The sequence below is a fragment of the Fringilla coelebs genome (genome assembly GCF_963513975.1).
Source record: "Fringilla coelebs genome assembly, chromosome: 17".
Taxonomy (NCBI): domain Eukaryota; kingdom Metazoa; phylum Chordata; class Aves; order Passeriformes; family Fringillidae; genus Fringilla; species Fringilla coelebs.
Genome location: NC_140043.1, coordinates 4,098,622 through 4,118,736, shown reverse-complemented (window position 1 = coordinate 4,118,736; position 20,115 = coordinate 4,098,622). Strand labels below are relative to the sequence as shown.

The following is a 20,115-nucleotide window of genomic DNA, read 5'->3' as shown; positions in this document are numbered from 1 at the left end:
ATTTTTCCCTCAGAAACTATTGAAATTATACAATTGAATGTTGATACAGATTTTTATTTCATAGTGATAAATTCTAACTTCCAGTTGCATTATAATTATTAAAAATTGCAGATACAGAACATCGTGATACCTTTTCTCTGGTAGCCTTAAAAAACTCTTCCTCCCACCCCCAGCCCTAGCTGTAAAGGTTTTCTTTACCATTTGTAGTCTGAATGTCCCACAATCTTCTTTTTTTTCTGCCTCTTAGGCATAGGCAAGGCCTTGTCAAACTGTGGCTTCAATCAATATAGTTTTCTGAAATGTAGATGTAATTGGATCCTGCAGTCAAACATGAGCTTGCTGATTTGCCATTCTTAATTATCCTCTTCATTCATCAGAAGAGTCTCCTTGTTCTTCACTTACCCTAACATGTAGTTACTTTTTCTTTTATCTCAGTCTTCTTTGTTGTCTGTGATCATTAAAGAAGGAGACTGGATCATGGTGGAAGTACCTGTCCTACCATGCTGAAAATTCAGGCAGTGGAGGTGGAAAGGCTTTGTGTGTGTTGAAGAATGTGGAGTTTGCAAGGATGCAGAAAGGAAAGGTGCCACATGGCAGCCTCTACCTATTTTGACTACTTGAATTTTCAGGCTGTAGTTGGTAGAAGAGGTGAAATCACTTATATTAGTCATAATTTCTCCCTGCATTTCAAATTCAGTTGCAGTTTGGTGGGGGGTATTTTTAGTCTCCTTGGTTGATTGGGGACGAGAGAGAGAGCACTGTTTCCAACAACTGCTCTGTATTATTTATGTACCTGCAGAATATTCAGACCATTGTGTTTTACTTCAAAGCATAAATACACTAAAATTTAATGGTGCGTTTCATAACTCACAGAAGCTCGGAACAATGGCACTACACAAGCTTTAACTGGGTGCATTTATGGTTTCTGGTTTGTGGTTATTTTTAGATAGCTTGCTTTTAGTAGTACTGCAAATTTTGTTTTTAAAAACATTTTTTCTTTGAACTGTTTTAAAAGTGAAAATGAACATTGACTTGATTTGTTCCAAAATGTATTTAAAGGAAAAGGTGGGGGGGAGCAAGTTTTATAACTTTGGCCTAAAGCTGGCCTCCTAGTTCTGAATTTAGCTCAAACAAGTTGTGTATCAAGAGACAAGCTAAAAATTGGAGGGCTTTGCTTAAGTATCATGGTAGCATGAGATTTGAGTGGCCCACCCTGTAGGCTTCTCTTCAAAGCTTAAAGATCAGCTGGGTGCAACTTAAAATAGGCACTTTTACAAGGAGGAGATAAATACAGAAATATCTGTCTCTTTTTTATGTTCCAAGTTTGAAAGGTTATTGTGTTTTCAGACCAGCTGAGGTTTTGTTTTACGATTCTTGTAAAGAAATTAACTGTGACTTAAAAAGTCCCTGTACCTGGGGCTGTTGAGGGAGGTTTTGTGTATTGAACAGCCTGAATGTATTAGGCACCTTCAGTCATGTTGTAGAAAGAGCATTGCTAATATACAGGAAAAATATTTGTTTCCAGCAGGTGTTGGGATAATGAACCTGAACAAAAAAATGCATTTAGTCAGTTTCTCCATCAGTTTTACAGTTTTTACAGTCCCACAATGCTGCAGAAATCAAACATCCTAGAATGCAAGGATCAGTGAAGTGACACACTGATTAGAAATTTATGCTGCTTCATTAGTTGCTCAGCTTTAAGAATGGAGTAATCAATCACATGGTCCTTGTGTATTGAATAAAGTCACAAATGAGGAATAATTGCAGTAGCCAGTCTGTCAGACGCCACACACGCTGCTGCTGGGCAGGCTGCACCCTGCTGTGTGCCTGCTGACAGATTTAGGGGACCCTCTCTCTCATAACACAAGCTCACAGACTGTTTGGCCTTTTGCTGTAAATATAGTTTGCTTTGACCTCAAGTAGTAGCTTGAGAGACAAGAATGTCAGATTCTTGGGGACATGAGTTCAGTTTCAGCCCTGTGGAAGGCAGGGCTGCGAGTGTTATGTCAGCTGCTTGGTGGCAGGAATTAAACTGGGAATCAAAAGGCTTCCTGTAGCTGCAGCTTGTGTTTGAGGAGGGGAAACCCCCAGACATCCATGTTTTTGGCATGCTTTCATGTTAAATTACCTACCTTGTTTACTTGCTCTTTGCTATTGCTTTGTAGTTTTAGTATTGTGATTTGGGATTTATATAAGAATTCAGTTTGCTTATGCTGCTCCCCTTACCAGTAACAGAGGAGTGTGTACCTATTAACACCCTCTGGCAAATTATTCCTTCTCATACTATGTTTCTTCAGATGTCTTTGGTTAAAAAAATGTCTTCAAAACCATTTGCAGGTCTTTTCAGTTATTCATTTTTAAGTAGATAAATCCCTGACTAAGATCTTATAGGGAATTAAACTTTTTTTCCAGATACAGTTAAAAAACTTCAGGATCAAAAGCATGACATGGAAAGAGAGATTAAGAATCTTCACAGGAGACTCCGGGTAGGTAAAACCAAAAAAAGTCAATAAATTGTCAGCTTAGAATGTCTTAAGACCAGCTTATGAAATTGTGAAAAGATAATATCATTAGATACAATGCCAATAAAATAATTATTCCTGAAAGACAGGCATCATGGGAATATATTTACTAACTTACAGCCACAAAACAGTGCTAAAAATTTTCTGTCACAAAGATATGATGTTTGGCTTAGGAGAAAATGTTCCTGTGTGTTTTGATGTGGAGTTTAATATTAAATATTTTTCTTCTCCACTTTCAACAGAAAAGAAATTAATAACTTTCAAAGTCTAGTTATTTCCAGCAAAACCTCTTCAAATTATCTTGTGAGTTAGGTTGTGCCTAACACTGAACAAGCGCCCCGACATTCCTGTAAATAATTTCCTTTAACAGCATAGGAAAACGATGAATAGCAAGGATAACTTCATTTTTAATTTCCCCATGGGTGCTTGCAGGAGGAGTCAGCAGAGTGGCGTCAGTTCCAGGCAGACCTGCAGACCGCAGTGGTCATCGCCAATGACATCAAGTCCGAGGCCCAGGAGGAGATCGGGGACCTGAAGCGCAGATTGCACGAGGCGCAGGAGAAGAACGAGAAGCTCACCAAGGAGCTGGAGGAGATAAAGTCACGCAAGTATGCCTCTGACAGCAGGGATAGGTGGCCTCTTCTGCAGGGAAAGGGCAGTTTGGAATCCAGTTCCTTAATTATTGAGGCTCCAGAAGTTTGTAAATCCTCTCACTGTGGGGATCTGCATTTCAGCAAGCTGCTTTATGCTGCTTGCTGTTGTCATCGTGTTGCAGGGGTTCCATACTGCTGTCTCCTTATCACAAAAGTTTCACACCTTCTTGGTGTTTCTCGTGGGCACCTCCTCAGAGCACTGAGTCTCCAATTCCCTCCTCAAGCAGCCACCCCACTCTGTTCTAGCACTCTTCTTCTCATTGTTACAGCTGTGGCCTGGTAAAGTCAGGCCTGTTCCTAATCTTTGATAATTGGCCCAGCTGCAACTCCTTAGGAGTAAGATTACTTTCTATACTGTCTTTATTTTCTTACATTCTATCCCCCTACAGCTTTCAGCATTTTACAACAGCAATATTTGTTTCTTTATACTGTATATTTAATCCACCAGGGTTTTACAAAACCAAGTTAAGAGTGGAGGATTTTTCCAGTTTAACAGCTCAAAATTATTTGGCTTCCCACAGTGTGAAAAACAAGCAGTGTTGGCTTTCCTGTACCATCATTAATATTTCTTTATTAGCAGTCAAGGCTTTTGGTGTGGTTAAAAACACAGCTGGGTTTTTACCTGAGAAGAAACCTTCATCTAGTTCTGCATGTAACTTACACTGTTTTCTTTCCACTGATATTAGAGGTGCTTTCTGTATAAAAACAAAAACAATCCAAATTGTGATGTGTTGGGGCTTGAATTAGGTGCTCCAGATATTTAGAAACTGATTTATATGTCTTTCAGAAGTAATAAAATCCTCAAATGGGAACATCTTGGACAGCACCATTTGAATCCTGACTCCATTGTCTCTAGGGTTCAGATCTGTATATAGCTTACAGTAATGCTGCTTGTGATGTGTATATCTAAAACAATTGTTTTCTTCATGGATGGGAATTTGGTGAGATTTACATTACATTTAGCCCAGCATCTAGTAGGATAGGAGATCCTTTCACAGGCTGTGAAATTTGGAGAAAAGCTAATGCTGCCTAAAGATGTATACCAGAAACATATTCTTACCTCCTTAGTATTAAATTGTTTTCCATTTATTCAGGTGGAAAAAAATTCTCCCCTCTGAAATGATTATTTTCATGTGGAATGATGAAATCCTTAAGTCTCAATTTTTTCCGTCTGTGTGTGCGAGACAGGAGTAGGAATTAAGCCTTATATCAAATATTGATTTCATAGACTTTTTTTACCAGATATGCTGAGCTCTGTTGCTGACAAATAGTAAGAAATTACAGTGAAAATTTGGGTTGATAACCTATTTCTGAATTCCAGTGAAAAGAAAACTAGCTAACGTGATGACCCATTTGGACCATAGATTTGAATTCAGCTTCAATTTGTGTTGATTTTTTTTAAGCCTTTGCATGTTAAAATGTTTCATGAATACCCTAAACGAGCAGCACATTGACTTCAGGCAGGAAGAAGAACGTGGTCGAGTGTACAATTACATGAATGCAGTAGAGAGAGATTTGGCAGCTCTGAGACAAGGCATGGGCCTGAGTCGCCGATCCTCCACCTCCTCAGAGCCGACTCCCACTGTGAAAACGCTCATCAAGTCCTTCGACAGTGCCTCCTCCCAAGGTGGGTCCCAGCAGCTGCACCAGGCTGCCCTCTGCCTGTGCTCCTCTGATGGCTCAAACTGCTTTATCCTGTCCTGGCTGAAACAAACCAACCCAAACTGGATTGCAGAACAGATTGTTCACTGCAGTTAAGTGCAAGCATCCTTTTTTGTCTTGTCTTTATTTTTCTCTTTGCTGTCGCATTGCCAGTGACTCATATGCTGGATGCTTTGATTCAGTGCTCCTGTATATTAGAAATACATAAACACATATGACACACATAATTATAGCTGGGAGCACAGCTGATTTCAGCCTGATTATTAAAATGTGAACTTAATGTTCCAAATTAAGCATTTTAAAAGCCATGTAATAGCTAGAGTTGAGTTTATTTCTTTTAATAACTTACATCTTATACTCGGTGCTCTGATGCCAGTTAAAAGTAAGATCCAGCCAGCATCACCTATTGAAAGATATAGGAGATATTTTCTAGAATAAAAGAAGTCTCACTCTTGAGACAAGGGACTTCACTATGATTCTGTTTGTGGGAGGTAGTAGTGTTCTTCTCCATAGGTCCAGAATAAGGAGTCCAAGTAATTATTCTGAAATGAGAAACACTTGGGTTTCACCTTTAACTGCATATGAAACCTTGTGTGGATTAAGGTATTTCCCTTTGGGTTTTGACTTTCATGTCCAACAAAGTCCCCGTAAGTTTAATGTATAAAGGCTTGGTCTGAAGCAGGCTAAGATAGCAGTGCCAGTCCAGTACTGTGCACAGCAAAGCTGCTTTCCACTGCTTAGAACCAGGAAGTTTAAGATACAGAACCATCTCTGTTATTTAACCATTCTGTAAATGCTTCTATTTCTATGCTTGCTTGTTTTCTTCACAGGTATTCACAGTTTTTTACTTTTCTAGTGTTAATTTAGAAGGTGTTTTTAATGTGTTACTGGAGGAAGGTGCTTTCTTGCCAGAGTTAGTTAAATGATAAATCCCCTCTCCCTTCTTTGCAATCTTTTATTTCAAGCTAATATCTGCCTTCCACCTCAGCATTCATGTCAAATCATGTTGTTAAATCATCAGATCACTGATTCACCAATTTAGAATTTTTCTGTTTTCATACATTTGTAAAAATGTTACTTGTTTAATCCCAAAATTTAAGGTATATAATAATCTAGTGCTTGTGGACTTTGATTAGAAGCTAGAAAGGAGAAGTAGGTGATAGAATTTATCTTTCTTGTATTGCTAGCAGAGCCAGGAGCCTGCTGCTATCTCTTTAATTGTCTGAAGATCAGAGAACTAGTAATGCAATGATTTACATCTGCCAAGGTAATAGTATCCTGCACCTTAGCCTTGTCCACCCCCAGCCAGCTCAGGCTTTTACCATGCATGATAGACAGCAAGTGAAGGTAATTGCAGGGGAGTAAATGTGTAGGCATACTTTCAAATGACTTTTCAGTCAATTGCTAATTGAAATTCTGAGAGTGTGATCTGGTAAAACTGGTAATGTAAAGTACAAGGTGAGGGTTGGCTTTAGCAGTCTCCTGTTGCACTGCAGAGCAGTGTCATGCTCACCATGCCTTCCTTTCCATCTTCCTCCTAGTTCCAAGCCCTGCTGCTGCCACAATTCCTCGCACTCCCCTGAGCCCAAGCCCCATGAAAACTCCCCCAGCTGCTGCTGTATCCCCTATGCAGGTGGGTGTTTTATGACTGCACTTAATCCTTCTGTGTGAAGAAGATTGTGTGAAACTACAGGTGGTGACATACAAATATTGGCTGACTTGCTGGGGAAATAATGATAAAATGTTGCCTTAAGTAAGTAATTACTAAACTGTTCAGTCTAACAAGCGTTTCACTGAGAACCACGTTGGAAACTTGGGAATTCTTGTTAAATGTTTGCAACCATTGCTATTCCTGTGCTATTAAAAAGCGTGAGAGGGAGGCTTTATTTGCATTCCTTAGTTTTAGAGTTCAGTTTGTCAGTTCTTAGTCCTGTGCCTGGCAGGGAAACAGCAGTAATCCCCTTTGGCAGTGGACTGAGGCCTGTGCAGAATCTGTCAGCAATCATCAGTGTAAATGTATCTCTCAATGCAGGCCTTACAGGTAGGATTGAAATAATTGCAAATTTCTGCTCTTGGTTCATTTTGCACTGGCAGAGTCTGGCCAGTGGGTGATGGTGCTGTCTATTTTGTGCTGTCCCCTCTGAAGCTTTGTGCTTTTGCTCAGCTGCTGCAGCAGTCTGGGTGCACTGAGATGGCATTGTCAGGGCTCTGATGTTCAGCTTTGTAGATCTTTGCTGGCTTTATTATCTCACTTGCTGTGTGAAGTGAGATTTTGGCAGAAGCTAACAAGTTTAAGGACAAAGCAGATAGGACCAGATTCATAAAGAAAAGTCAAAGGATGTATGTTGTTTTACTCCTTTAATATCTATAATTCTCCTGTTGCCTTCAAGATATTGCTATCCAAAAGTTGCAAAGCTTGATTGTCACTGTAGGTCAGTGTAATGATTTGGTAATACATTCTCTCTGCCTGAACTGAGGACTCTGCAGCCATATCAGCTTTTAGTCCCCAAGGAGCAATACCTGGAACAGACTGTTCTCCTGTTCTCAGACTAGTGCAGCTTTTATTCATTTGAGTGAATTTCATGAAACAAATAGATAGCCTTAAAGCAAAGAGAGAGAATTAAATGGTTTCTTGGGAGAGCTTCTGCTTCTTCTTGTGGTTCAGTCACTCTTGACAGCAGTTCTCTAAATTAGTTAAGTGTGACGAGTTCGCTGACAGATGCTTTGTTCCTATTGATCTGGCTTTATATTTCTGTTTATTTCTGCACTCTTGGAGGAGGAGGCAGACTTAATCTCATGTTCCAAAGGGCTGAACCAGACCTTTGGCAGACAGAAGACTTTTTGGTGAAGCCTAAGGCTTATCTCACTTTATTTACCTGTAAATTAACCATGAACCAAAGTAATCTCTTAGAATACTGCAAAGCTGCTCAGGTTTACAGCTCTTGTTTGATGTTCTTGATCTGCCAGAATTGCTTGAATTTTGAATTCAACTTCTGGTATAGACCCAAGTCATTAACAGCTGGATACTCATTAGTGGGAAACATTGCCTGAAAAACAAAGGGAAGGGTGTGTAAATAAAAACAGCTTCTATTGTCTTTCTGAAGATAGGTGGTTTTCTTCAAAGTGCTTGTAATTATCCAGAAGGCAATTGGGTTTCATGACCTCAGTTATGTGAATATTTTCTGCTCAAGAGAGAAGGGGGTTGAGTTTTCTTTATTTTCATATTGCTGCCTCATTTTCTACTGTTGTGTTCTATGTAATTTTTTAAAAACATTTTTTGTTTGTTCTCTCTTACAATTGAAAAGCAAGATTGTAATAAGTAATCACTATGTGAGCTGACCTATTGGCTCCCACCTTATAGAAGTCATCCTTATAGAACCACCTTATGGTTTAAGGTCTTTGAGGAAAGGTGGATCTCTGTATGGGTGTTGCAATGTTTATTATCATTAATTTCTGTTAAATGCTGTCACAGGGGAAATATTTACATGGGCACCTACTGAGAATCTGGCACAGTGTTGATACTTCCATAAGATGGATTGGTTGCCTAAAACATTGTCCAAGTACAGATGCATCAACCATGTTCTTTGTCTTTGGACTGGGAAATAAATTTCCTCAGTCTTGAAGAGTTTTTGTTTGCTTGGTTTGTTTTTCTTTACAGCTGTGTGTATGTATAATGAGATAGATTCTTGGATCTATTTTGCAACTCAAAACAAACAAACAAAACCCTTTCTGGCTTCAGTGGAAGCCTGCAGTGGAACATAGCTGTGTTTTACTATGGCTCTTAGCAGCACTGCAAAGCAATTTAGGAAGAGAGGTATGAAGAGAATGCTTTTCAGAATGTGAAAACAGCCCTGCTGGGTTAGCCCAAAGCTTAGCTGGTCTGGTATGCCACTGGGAGTGACCAAAGCAGATGCCTGGGGAGGAATATAAGGACAAGGGAGTAGATCTGTTGCTTTCCCTGGGTACTTTCTTTTTCTGTTTTGTAACTGGAGGACTCTCTGAAGCAGATGTGGTTTCAGATTTACAGGTTACCATTGAATGCCCTGTTTTGTTTGAGCATATGAACTTCCAGGATCCAAGCAGTTTAGTGTCAAAGCCTTCCTATATCTTAACTAGTCAATATGTGCAGAACTGTTTGTTCTGCAATTGCCATGTGCAGGTGCAGTGGCATGAAGTGCAAAGTGATCAGGAAGAGGTACCTGGATAGTGGTGATGGTCCTGTTTCCTTCCATAGCTGACAACAGACACAAGGATGATGAGTTGAAGTTGATTAGTTCATCCTGCCATAGTTCTGTTTCAAATTTAAAGCATCTCCCAGACACCTGTGACTGCTACATGGATGAAGGCAGGTGAAATTAGATTAGCATCAGTTGGTCCATGTTCCTCTGGTTTGTGAATCAGTCCCTGTGTAACTGCTGGTAGCTGTGAGATTTGGAATTAGGAGCTAAACAGTGCAAGGGAGCCCTGTCTGCAGTGGCAGCAGGAACAAAGAGACAACCAATTTGTTTTATTGCAAAGAGACAAGACCAATATACAGCAAGTTATCAGCTGGGTGATACATCCACTTTTTGACAATTTCCATAAAGGATGTTTGGTTTTAAGGGATAAATGTGTATGGTTATCCAGCTCTGTGCATACCTGTGTTTCTTGGGTGAAGCTGTGTACACCCCTGTCTCTGCAGTGCCAGTCCCAAAGCTAACCAAAATTAAATATTTTTATATTAGCCTCATATTTTAGCTGTTTCCTGGGGTGGGGAGATGCATTGAAATGGCTCACTTTGGAACAGTTCATACCCTTCAGTTAGGAAATGTTTGGGAGTTTTTTAAGTAGGTGATGTAAGTGTGAAATGGCAGCTCTTAGAGGAGGCTGTTGTGGGCATTTCTGTGCAATGCTCACAGTCACTTTCACCTGCACATTTGAAGGTATAATCTCTTTGTGTGTGTGTGCAGGACATTGGCTATATGAAGTGATGAAATTCTTCATGCTGTACTCTGGCAGTTGTTCTCTCCATTTGATTTCTAGCACAAAAGCACAACTCCAGTTTGACTCTAACTGATGAATAAGTAGCCCTGTAATCCTGCCTGTGCTGTGGGGTGCTGTAAAGTATAGACTGTTAACTCATTTTAATCACAGTTCTGGATTTGTCTGTCTTGCCTACATAATTTGGTGTGAGAAACATCTGACCTTTAGTATTTTATGAAGATAAGACTCATTTAACCTTGGGCCAGATGGAGACCTGCAAGAGTTTTCAGGATAAACACATTAGTGGACTGATTATGATTAAATATTGGAATCTAATAGAAAGGACAGGGTGAATAAAGAATGAACTATAATTTGCAATAGGCTCTTTGAAATGATTAATTTGAAATAATTGTGGGCGATCCTCCATGAGTCTTCAGCAACTGAATCTGTTTCAGTAACTCTGAGGGTAATTATTGCTTTGTACAATTCACTGTGTGAGACTAAAATGCTTATTTTAGTCCTTTTCAGTGCTTACTGAATTGTGTGTACAAGTCTGAACACAGCTGTGATCTTGTGCTTGCTAAAAGCCATATATTGCTAAATATTTATATAAAACTTGAAAACTAAATGCTCAATTCATAGCTCTTTAGAGGAGAACAAAAATTGAAGTGACTTGGGAAGGCAAAAAAAAAATATTGTATTTTATTACATCTTTGACAAATAAAAAATGTCTCTCCATTTGTTCCCAGAGCATCTCAGTTAAATATGTGGGAACAAAAGCTCTTGACATTGTGAATAAACCCCATTTTTTCAGTGGTATTTTTCTTATCAAAGAGTGCTTTGGGTCACTGTACCCATTACACCGTCCTCCCAGCTTTCCAGGAAGAGGCACAAAGCTCTAAAGGCTTATGTTAATAACACAGATCACACACTAAAACCTTGCCTTTGTATAGGGGGTTCTGTTGGTTTAAATAAACACAGAACAGGTTTGTTCAAACAAAATATAAATGAAGGGGAAAATTAATTCACAAACTGCAGGAGCACTCACAGCCATCATTTTTAACATTGGTTTGAGGAACAGGTCTCAGCTTAAAGAAGTAAATGTTGCAGGATCAAGGCATAGTTAGATTGGCAAAAGTAAAGGTTTTTAAAATAAAGAAGGAAAAAATTTCAAAGGTTCCTTTATTGTTGTAGTTCTTTAAAATTAGCAATGTCATATCTGAATTTTTAAAGCTTATTCTGCAATTCCACATTTGGGTTTTTTTACCTTCTGGTTATGTCTGACATAAGTATTTTTCCATTTCAGAGGCATTCCATAAGTGGGCCAATCTCAGCTTCAAAACCCCTTGCTACACTGACAGACAAAAGACCAAGCTATGCAGAAATTCCTGTTCAAGGTACTGATTCAAGTTCCTTTAAGCTTTGGTATTAACACTGCTATTGATTGTTTTTAAAATAATTATTTAATATCATGTTACATACTTTTTATTATCTAAGTATCTTAGTAGAATCATAGACTGTCTCATGTTTAAGTTCTTTCTACTTGTGTTTCATCACATGTGGTGGTGTAACATAAGATGTTTTTTGAATTTCCAACAGAACCACAATTGCATGCTGATAACTTGGTACTATTCTGACAAGTTTTAGTGTGTGCATAAACTAAGATCACTTGTAAAATCAAGATAAGATAATTTCAGGGACATATCTTGCAGCTATCCCAGATATTAAAAAACCCAACCTCTGGAGTTACAGGCTTTTTAACCCCCCAGAATGAAACAAAGATGATGGTTGGCATTGTATTGCATGTGAATAATAAAATAAACTAATTAAGTATTGAACCTTCAGGAGCCAGATGAAAAATTGAATGGAATTGAGTGTTGATTTATCTATTTCCCAATATTCCCCTGTTCTGTGAACTTTGTTTTGTCTCTCAAAACACTGTTCACAATGTGCTCTTCCTGTGAGAATGAATGGCTATCATGTGTTGGGTGTAGTTCTCTGATTTATGCCTGCTTTAGGGGCTTTTTGTGTGTAGATGTTTCTCAAGATAATCCCCATATGACTCCAGGCTAAATATTTCCTCTCAATTTGGTATTCCTGAGGTCTGATGTTTTCTAAAGGGTTGGGTTTTTTTTTTTTTCTGTAGCACTTCATAATAGTCTGTATGTGCCAGATTTCCTTCTTGCTTTTGTTGAATCCATATTGAGGCTATTTGTACAATGCAGCTGCAGTTTTAAATTTAGAAACTTTGATATTTTTAGGAATATTGAAATGCCTTTCCAAGAAGATAATACAGGATTCTTTAATTGTTACAGAGTTCAGGGTAAGACATAAGGGTTAGACATAAGCTTAAACACAAAATGAATGGTATGTTTTACATGGCTATTGTGGGTTTTTTCAAATCAGTGAATGCAGGAGCAGGACTGTGTTCCAGGAGTGAGGTGCCAGACAGAATTCCTGTTTACAGCCATACAGATATATTTTTAATGTATCTCTCCAGCAATGTATGAAAATGTCACATTTTCAATTAATAAATGGGGTTTCACTTTTCTTAATCCTTATTTCTATGAGGTTTTATATTCAAATTACTGTCATTTAAGTGTTTCTGTGTGTAGGAGTATATAAACCTTTTATTTGCAGTTTTTACTTGAAGTCATATTTCATAATAGGAAATAGCTTTGATTTGTTGCTATAGAAAATTAATTTTGTTGTAGTTTTTTTTTTTTACTCATTGGTGTTAGGCAGAACTGATCTTGCAATGCAATATGTAAAGGCACATTTTAGACCCTACTGCATGGAGGAAGAAAGGAAATAATGTGTAGTTTTATTTAATGATAAAATTTAAAAAAAACCCAAAGCCCAAAAAATGTCAATCCAACAAACCATGTGCTGAATAGGGGTTCCTTTGTCAGCCTTTTGGTGTAAGAATTTTTTTATGACCAGGGCAAGTGGATTAGCAAGAGGCTTTAGGGCAAGAGGATTCAGGGGCTCATGGTATAGTCCTGGTGCACCTCGTTGGCAATGGGCAACTTTAGGGCTCTTGTATCTTCTAGATAGAATCACCTGCCCTCCCTAAAACACCAAGCTTGGGCACTGGTGGGCAATATTGGTGACTCAGACCTGAGTGTTCCATTTGATTGGAACCTTCAGGAAGGATGACTCCCTCCTTTTCCTTTCTCTCTGTGCAGAACATTTGCTGAGAACATCCTCCACCAGCCGGCCGGCGTCTCTGCCCAGAGTGCCTGCCATGGAAAGTGCCAAATCCATTTCAGGTAATGCCATGGCTTTCAGGAAAGTGAGGAACTCTCATTTCAGTCATGTACTTACAGGTCTGCTTTGTGACTGGCATAACCCACAAATATCCTTCAGTATTGCTGGTGGTAGTTGCTGGGCATTTGATGTTAACTTTGGATTTTAAAAAAGCCAGACTTGCTAAATGGAAGTTTATGCAGAGTGTTAGTTTACTATCAAGCTCTAGATACTGGTGTCTCAGTATTAGCAGGGACTTCTAAACCCAAATCTTTATTAATTATAGCAAAAATAGTGTGATACTGTGAAAATGATGCTTTGTATAATCCAGGCAAAATTGATTTTAGATCAATATTTTTTTTAAAACCCTATATTTGAGTAAATGCTTACAAGTTTTAGATACTTTTTGTTTGTATAAGAACCCAATGTACTTGCCCCCAGGTCATTAGAAAATAAGTCCCTGGTTTATGTAGAGGGTTGAATCTTTGATTTGCACAAACATGAACACTGGTGATTATTTAAGTATAAAGGCAAACCTCATATTTTAACTGGAAGCTCTTCCATGTAGAGAACATGTAACAATTCCAAATTTGGTTTTACGGAGTACAATGCTTGTGCTTTCACTTGAAAGAAAAATCATTTCCTTTGATAAAATGAAGCAAGCTCTGTGGAATGCGGCTGATTGGTCTCAGGTCAACATTTGATATTCTTGTTGATGATATTTAATTAATGTCCAGAGCATCACATACATGCCAATTCTTCATTAAAATTAAATGGAAATAAAACAGCTGTCATCTTTAAACTGATTTGGTTTTCTTTTTCCTTAACTACTTGAAGCTTCACAGTGTATTTATATGGACTAGAGGAAATGTTTTGATGTTAAAATTTCTTCTCATTCATTAAATCCTTCAAATGGGAGTAGTCATATTCCATTAAGATATATCCATCAAACTTCCTTTGCTTGATCATAAATGTTTCTAGTGTAGTCTAAATCCTTCATATTTCCAAAGTGGAAAGCATCAAGAAGAATGTTGACACCTACTATTAGATATAGGTTTTTATGCTTGTTTCTGAACTAATGCTTGTCTGAGAGCAAGCTGGAAATTTTTGTGTTTGCAAATGATAAATGCCTGGGCAATTCCCCCATAGTGTCTCGGAGGAGTAGTGAGGAAATCAAGCGGGACATCAGTGCACCTGATGGAGCATCCCCAGCCTCCCTCATGGCAATGGGCACCACCTCACCACAGCTCTCCCTCTCATCCTCTCCTACAGCATCAGTCACTCCTACAACCAGAAGCAGAATAAGGTAACAATCCTTTATTGGGGTTAATTCCACAGCTGTCTGCCTGCATACCTCTAGTGTCTAATATTGGTACTGACCCCACACAGTAATCATCTTCAGTAATCTGTAAGAGCTTCAGAAATGGTTTTTCTGCAGCTCAGTATTTGTTTTAAAAGTTAGACTAAAAGTTAAGCTTTTTAAAGCTTATGAGTAACTCTGTATTCCACTAGAAAAGCAAGCTTAAGTCATGTCACTAAATAATAGCAGTTCAAAATACCACAAAGGCAAATTCTGGAAGGGAGCTTGCAGCACATGGAGCAGATCAAGCAGACTGGCTTGGACCCAGGGAGACCATGATAAACCTTAACTTCTGTAATCCCAGTTGAAGACAAAAAGCAGCATGCCCAGATCTTATCCCAGACACTGACAGGTCTTTTTAATAACCATGAGTGAATGGGCCTGGGTTTTTTTGGTCCCACAGATGGAGTCATAGTGCAAGTCTGAGCAGCAAATGGCCAGACAACCTCCTTTGATTAGTAAGACAAAAGATAAGTCTGTGGTAAATATAAAACTTTTCCTCTCTGTTGTGTTATCATTCAGAGGACTTCAAAGTAGTTAATCCTCACGTTATCCAAGTGAAGTATGTCCTCAGCTCTGCTTCATAGATTGGGAAATTTGCAGACAAAGGTTAAATAACTCTGTCAAGACCATTTCTCACAGAGCTTCCTGACAAAGCTTTTGTACAGCAGAAGTATTAAACTCTTAATGTTCAGAGACACTTGCAATATATATAAAATTCTAAGGTATTCACAGCTGTGTGTGCTTTTGAAAGTGATTTTTCTGAAATCAGCTGAGACAGGCCTCAGTGCCACCCTCCTTTTCCTGAGTTTAATTGTGGGTGCTTTACTATCAGCAATGAATGTGTATGTTAGCACCTAAATTTAAACTGAGTACACCCAGAAATAAGTTTTAAACACCTGTGTATGAACTTTGAACTGGTAACATTGAGTTGTGTTGGTGTCAGTCTGCAGACTGGAGCAAACAGTGTGGCATTGCTGGGTGAAACTGTACAGTTATAATTAAGAAATCATTGCTGTGCTCCCAACCATTGCATGCAGTGTTCAGTGCTACAAAAGACTTAATGGGCTGTGCAGCAGTGGGTGTGTGGTGATGAGTGTGGCCTTTGGAGACACTCTAGTTTGTTACATGAGCAGATTTCTGTTTTCCTCTACCTTACTGGAAGAGAAACAGTTATTGGTGTAGTTCACTAGAACAAATACTTGCAGTTTACTGTTCCCTGTTCTAGGTGAAACTTCATTAGCTCTTTGATTTGGAATGCAGTTGACCTAATATGTGAACATGTGAGATTTGTATGTTAAACCATTTCTCATTGTCTCCATACAACTTAATTCTAATTTATTTTCTTCGGTAGTGTTTTCATAACTGTGAGAACCTGATATAAACCATGTGCTCTTGCTGGAATTTGAGAACAGGCTGTACAGCTCCCTCATGGCTAAACAGTATGTTTAGCATAAAGAGAGAGGGATATTTTTATTTGAGTTCTATTGTTGCCCCAGATCTCTGTTCTTCAGTTCTCAAAATGTTGCATAACCCTCATTATAGATTGAATATGCAATCCCATTGTTACTTGTTTCAATCACCAAAGGAGAAAATCACCAGTGTAAGCTGTTGATATTTGTACTGATTTAAGAACTGAAGTACAGAATTTCTTGAAGCATCATTCTGGCTGTGTGGTGCCTATGAAGTTTAGGTCCAGTGACCTATTCAGATGATTTATTTCATATTTTAAATGCACAATTATTGACTTCCTTGTTGTGTTAAATCAAGATGAGCAGTTAGGTTTGAAGGTTCAGCATCAAAGATAGCAGTTACTGTTGGTGTTTACTGTCCTGCTGGGCATAAATTTTCATGGGTATTTCAGCAGTTATCTCTAAGTAACTTGGAGATCCTGCCCATCCATATGTCAGTGAAGACTGGCCAAGCAAACTGCAATGTATACTTGAGATCAGTGCCTTTAAACATTCCCCTGCCTGTTGGGCCATGTTCTCTTTTGTGCATTGACCAAGAGATGCTGGTGCTTGGAGCTGTCTCTGGTGTTCTGTTTATAGCAGGCACACAGGAAGATATTCACATTCCATGGATGTTTCTTTTCCCTCAGCAGGAGCTGGAGAGTTCTACCTGTAAATCTGTAGCAGAGAATCCACTGATGCTGTTACTTACTCCCACATTCCACCCCTCTTTCCAGTCACCATATAGGCTGTAAAGAACAAAGAGTTGGAGATTTGAGAGTGAATGTATACAATCCCAATGTCTTTGGGGAGATATTCAGAAAGAGTAGCTCAGGGTATAATTTCTGTGAATGTTGTGAAAAGTTTGCTTACATTTGATAGAGCTCCTTAAAAATGGCAGATGGGGAATTCTTTGCAGTTCACTGATAGCTATCTTATTTTAATTTTCCAAATGGAGATTATTAAAAACAAGAACAATTGCTGTCACACTTCCTGTGTGGTAACTAATATCCATGATGGTGTAGTACTTGCTCTTTTTGTCAAAGACTGTTCATTATAATATCTAGAGAAATACTGAGTCATGTAACCAGGCCATTAAAGTAGTATTAGCCTTTATAATAAATATTTTTTAATCTAAGAATTCATTTCTGAATCCTGATAAAGAGATGCTTGTAATGTAAGGCTCATGAAAAAATGGCCAACTTAGTTAGGTTGTTCTTTTCTTCCCCAATCTTTTCTTAAGGAAAAAATTACTTAAGATAGCTTGACAAACTGGAATTGAAATTAATTGACTGCTTTTATTGTGCTAATACCTCAAATGGCAGATCAGCCTACATAGATCTCCCCCTTCTTTTTTGAGAACTCCAGGTCTCAGGCAAGTGTTCTGTTAATAACACCGTGCTGCTCAAATGCAAACTTGTTGTTTCAAGGTGACATTTGTAATCAGCCATGAGATGCAAAAGAGATAGCATCAGTTTATATTCTTTCTAAATAAGAAATAAAGTCACTTGAGTTAGCTTAATGGTTCAGGCTGGAACTTACTATGTTGTGAGTTTAATTTTTCAAACTGTTAGAAAGAAATACCATTGAGGTGGAAAGATCTAGTGGAAAAAGCTTATGAAAGAATTACTCCAAACTAACTCAAAAGTCTTTTGCAGGTATTCCTGTGTGTTCTGTTTTTCAGTCATAAGTGCTGTATCCTGCTACTTCCAGTGTGCCAAAAATCTGTCCTTCTATTTAAGCCTCTGTAAATACCTATTTCTGTTGTGTTACAAGCTCTTCTGGCCTTGTTCCTAGGGAAGAGAGGAAAGATCCCTTGTCTGCCCTGGCAAGAGAATACGGAGGCTCCAAGAGGAACGCCCTGCTGAAGTGGTGCCAGAAGAAAACAGAGGGCTACCAGGTACCTGCAGAGCTGCTGCCTGTGCAGTGGCTGCCCCTGGCATGAGCCAGGCTGCTGCACACCTGACTGCATGGCCTGAGTGCCCTGGCATGTCCTGTACCCTCCCCTTGGAACGTGGGCTCCCAGTGCTGCTCCTGCAGCTCCTCAGTCACTCTGCTCCACAGCTTTGGCTGAAGGGGGCAGCTGCCCTCCCACTGAGGCACTTAAAATCAGCCTTGCACTTGTGAAACTGGAGCTGAAACTTTATCAACTTAGTGTTAAAATAATGTTCCATTTCTCAGATTTCAGAGATTTATTTTTGATAGGTAATTATCATAGGGGTTTTTTGGATCTTTGACTCCCATTTGGCCTCTGAGGGAGTTTGTTTTGTGAAGGTGGCATTGTCTTGCATTTTGAACTTGGCTTTCCACTGTGTTTGCAGACTTTTTTTTTTCTTCTTCACTTGGTCCAAATGTTATCAGAAGCCAAAAGAACTATCAAGATAACTGTCCAGAGTTCTCCTGATTACATTATTTTTTCAAAAGAATAGTGGCTTCAGCAAACTAAACCAGGATGTTAATAGTCTGACCATGATGTATTTGTTTGGTTAACTTGTATTGAAAGTGTTTGGAGTTCCCAACACAATCCTCAGTTTAAGAACTTTACTCTTTCCATGACTTGAGCCTCACAATGCAGGAGGAAGTAGAGAGCCACATAACAGGATGGTGGCCCATCCATAGGAAAAGTCCTCCAACAGCACAATGGACAGGCTGGGATATAACCCTCCCCCTCTTCCTGTGGCACGTCTGACACTCAGCTGTGCTATTTCTGAGGAGAAGCAGCTTTGTGGAAAGAGCCTTTCTCCTTCCCCACATTTTAAAAAAGGCAGGATGTTACATTGCTTTATAAATCCTCAAACTAAGTGCAAAAATATTTTCCCATATTGTCTTGAAATGAAAGATGAATTTGACAGCTTCGTTAATCTGGTTAGGAAAAGTGATAGAAATTATTCCAAACTTTTCACTCTGTAGTTGTGTGCACGTTGAAGAATACACTTCTGATTCTACAGATTGCTGCTTCTAATTCCTGGAGTTTTATAAACACTGCTCAAAGGATAGCTTTTGAGACTTTCTGTGCTTGCTTCAGAACCTGCAGCATGGTGCTGAGAAAGCACAGAGCATCTGCAGAGCCACTGCAATGCCTTCATTGAAATTGTAAGATACTATCAGGAGGTTATATTAAGTAGTTCTGGGAGAAGAATGGCTTTTGCTTTAGGCACACTCATTTGTCATTTCTTTGTTGCACAGAATTTGATTATTTTCAGCATCCCCTGAAATTCAGTTCTGGTTGAACACTGTGTTGGTGGTATTCTAATGTTTTAAACTTACCCAGCAGTGCATTCATTGTGAACAGTGCTTATCCAGATTTCTGGCATCTCAATGTTATCAATAACAGATAAGGATCTTTTTCTTTTTTTATTTTCAATGAATCTCTGCTTCATTTAATTTTATTTTAAAACTATGTGTGTTCAAAACCTGCAAACAGGAGACAAGCATCAGGGTAATGAATGTCTCCCTTCCTCATTCAGTCTTGCTGAAGGTACTCAACTCTTCTTCCTTCCCTGTCATGCAAGCATGGACAGGGCACCCTCTTTACCTCCAGCTCTTCCAGCTCTCACACTCTGCCACAGCTCCCTTTTCTCCCCAGCATTTCCTGTGATCAGAACTTCTACTTTTCCTCTGTCCCACTGTTGTTTTGTTTGCTTTAGCACCTGGGTGAGAGCCAGCACAAGCTTTCTGAGCTGCAGGTACACACTGGCTGCCCAGCCCTCCTCTGTCTCTGAGCTGCTGCAGGAAACTCACAGAACATAAGTCCTAAATATCCCAACCTTTTCCTCTAGGAAGAGCAGTAGGTCACCAATTTCTGTCCAATATTAGCTGTAAATGTGGCAGGCTAAAGGAAAGATACTTGTAGATGGAATCTGTAACCAGTTCTAAAATGACCTGGGAGATTGTAATCATTATTTGGAAACAAGCAAAAGAAAAGAAAGGATTAGAAACCTTTTGTTTGAGAATAATTTTCTTTTGTCCTATTCATATTAAATTACCAATACTTAGGTAAAACCCTGTTAACCAGAATTCTTCAAGACGTGTTTAAATCACAACTGATTCATCCACTGCCAACAGTAATCACTTTGTTGTCTTGTTTTCTCCCTCTCACCTGGAGGTGATGTCTCACAGCTGTAGGTCTTTAGGCATTAATGCATGTAAGGCATTTATAGAAAATAATTTCAGCTGTTGGTGTTTCACAGGGAAGGTGGAACCCTGCACCTTGAGTTAAAGCTCCGTTTCTAACAGAGACATGTTTGCTCCTGGCA

The 20,115-nt window shown here is 39.0% G+C and overlaps 1 protein-coding gene across 1 annotated transcript in view; it reads left to right on the top strand.

Moving 5' to 3' along the window:
• Positions 1–20,115, top strand: part of SPECC1L (sperm antigen with calponin homology and coiled-coil domains 1 like) — a 63,408-nt gene that overhangs the window by 26,707 nt on the left and 16,586 nt on the right. The window contains exons 6-13 of the mRNA XM_084217059.1: positions 2,413–2,486; positions 2,955–3,130; positions 4,636–4,802; positions 6,379–6,470; positions 11,106–11,196; positions 12,988–13,071; positions 14,198–14,354; positions 17,657–17,759. Coding sequence (XP_084073185.1) covers positions 2,413–2,486; positions 2,955–3,130; positions 4,636–4,802; positions 6,379–6,470; positions 11,106–11,196; positions 12,988–13,071; positions 14,198–14,354; positions 17,657–17,759 — 944 coding nt within the window. The remainder of the gene's footprint in view (positions 1–2,412; positions 2,487–2,954; positions 3,131–4,635; positions 4,803–6,378; positions 6,471–11,105; positions 11,197–12,987; positions 13,072–14,197; positions 14,355–17,656; positions 17,760–20,115) is intronic.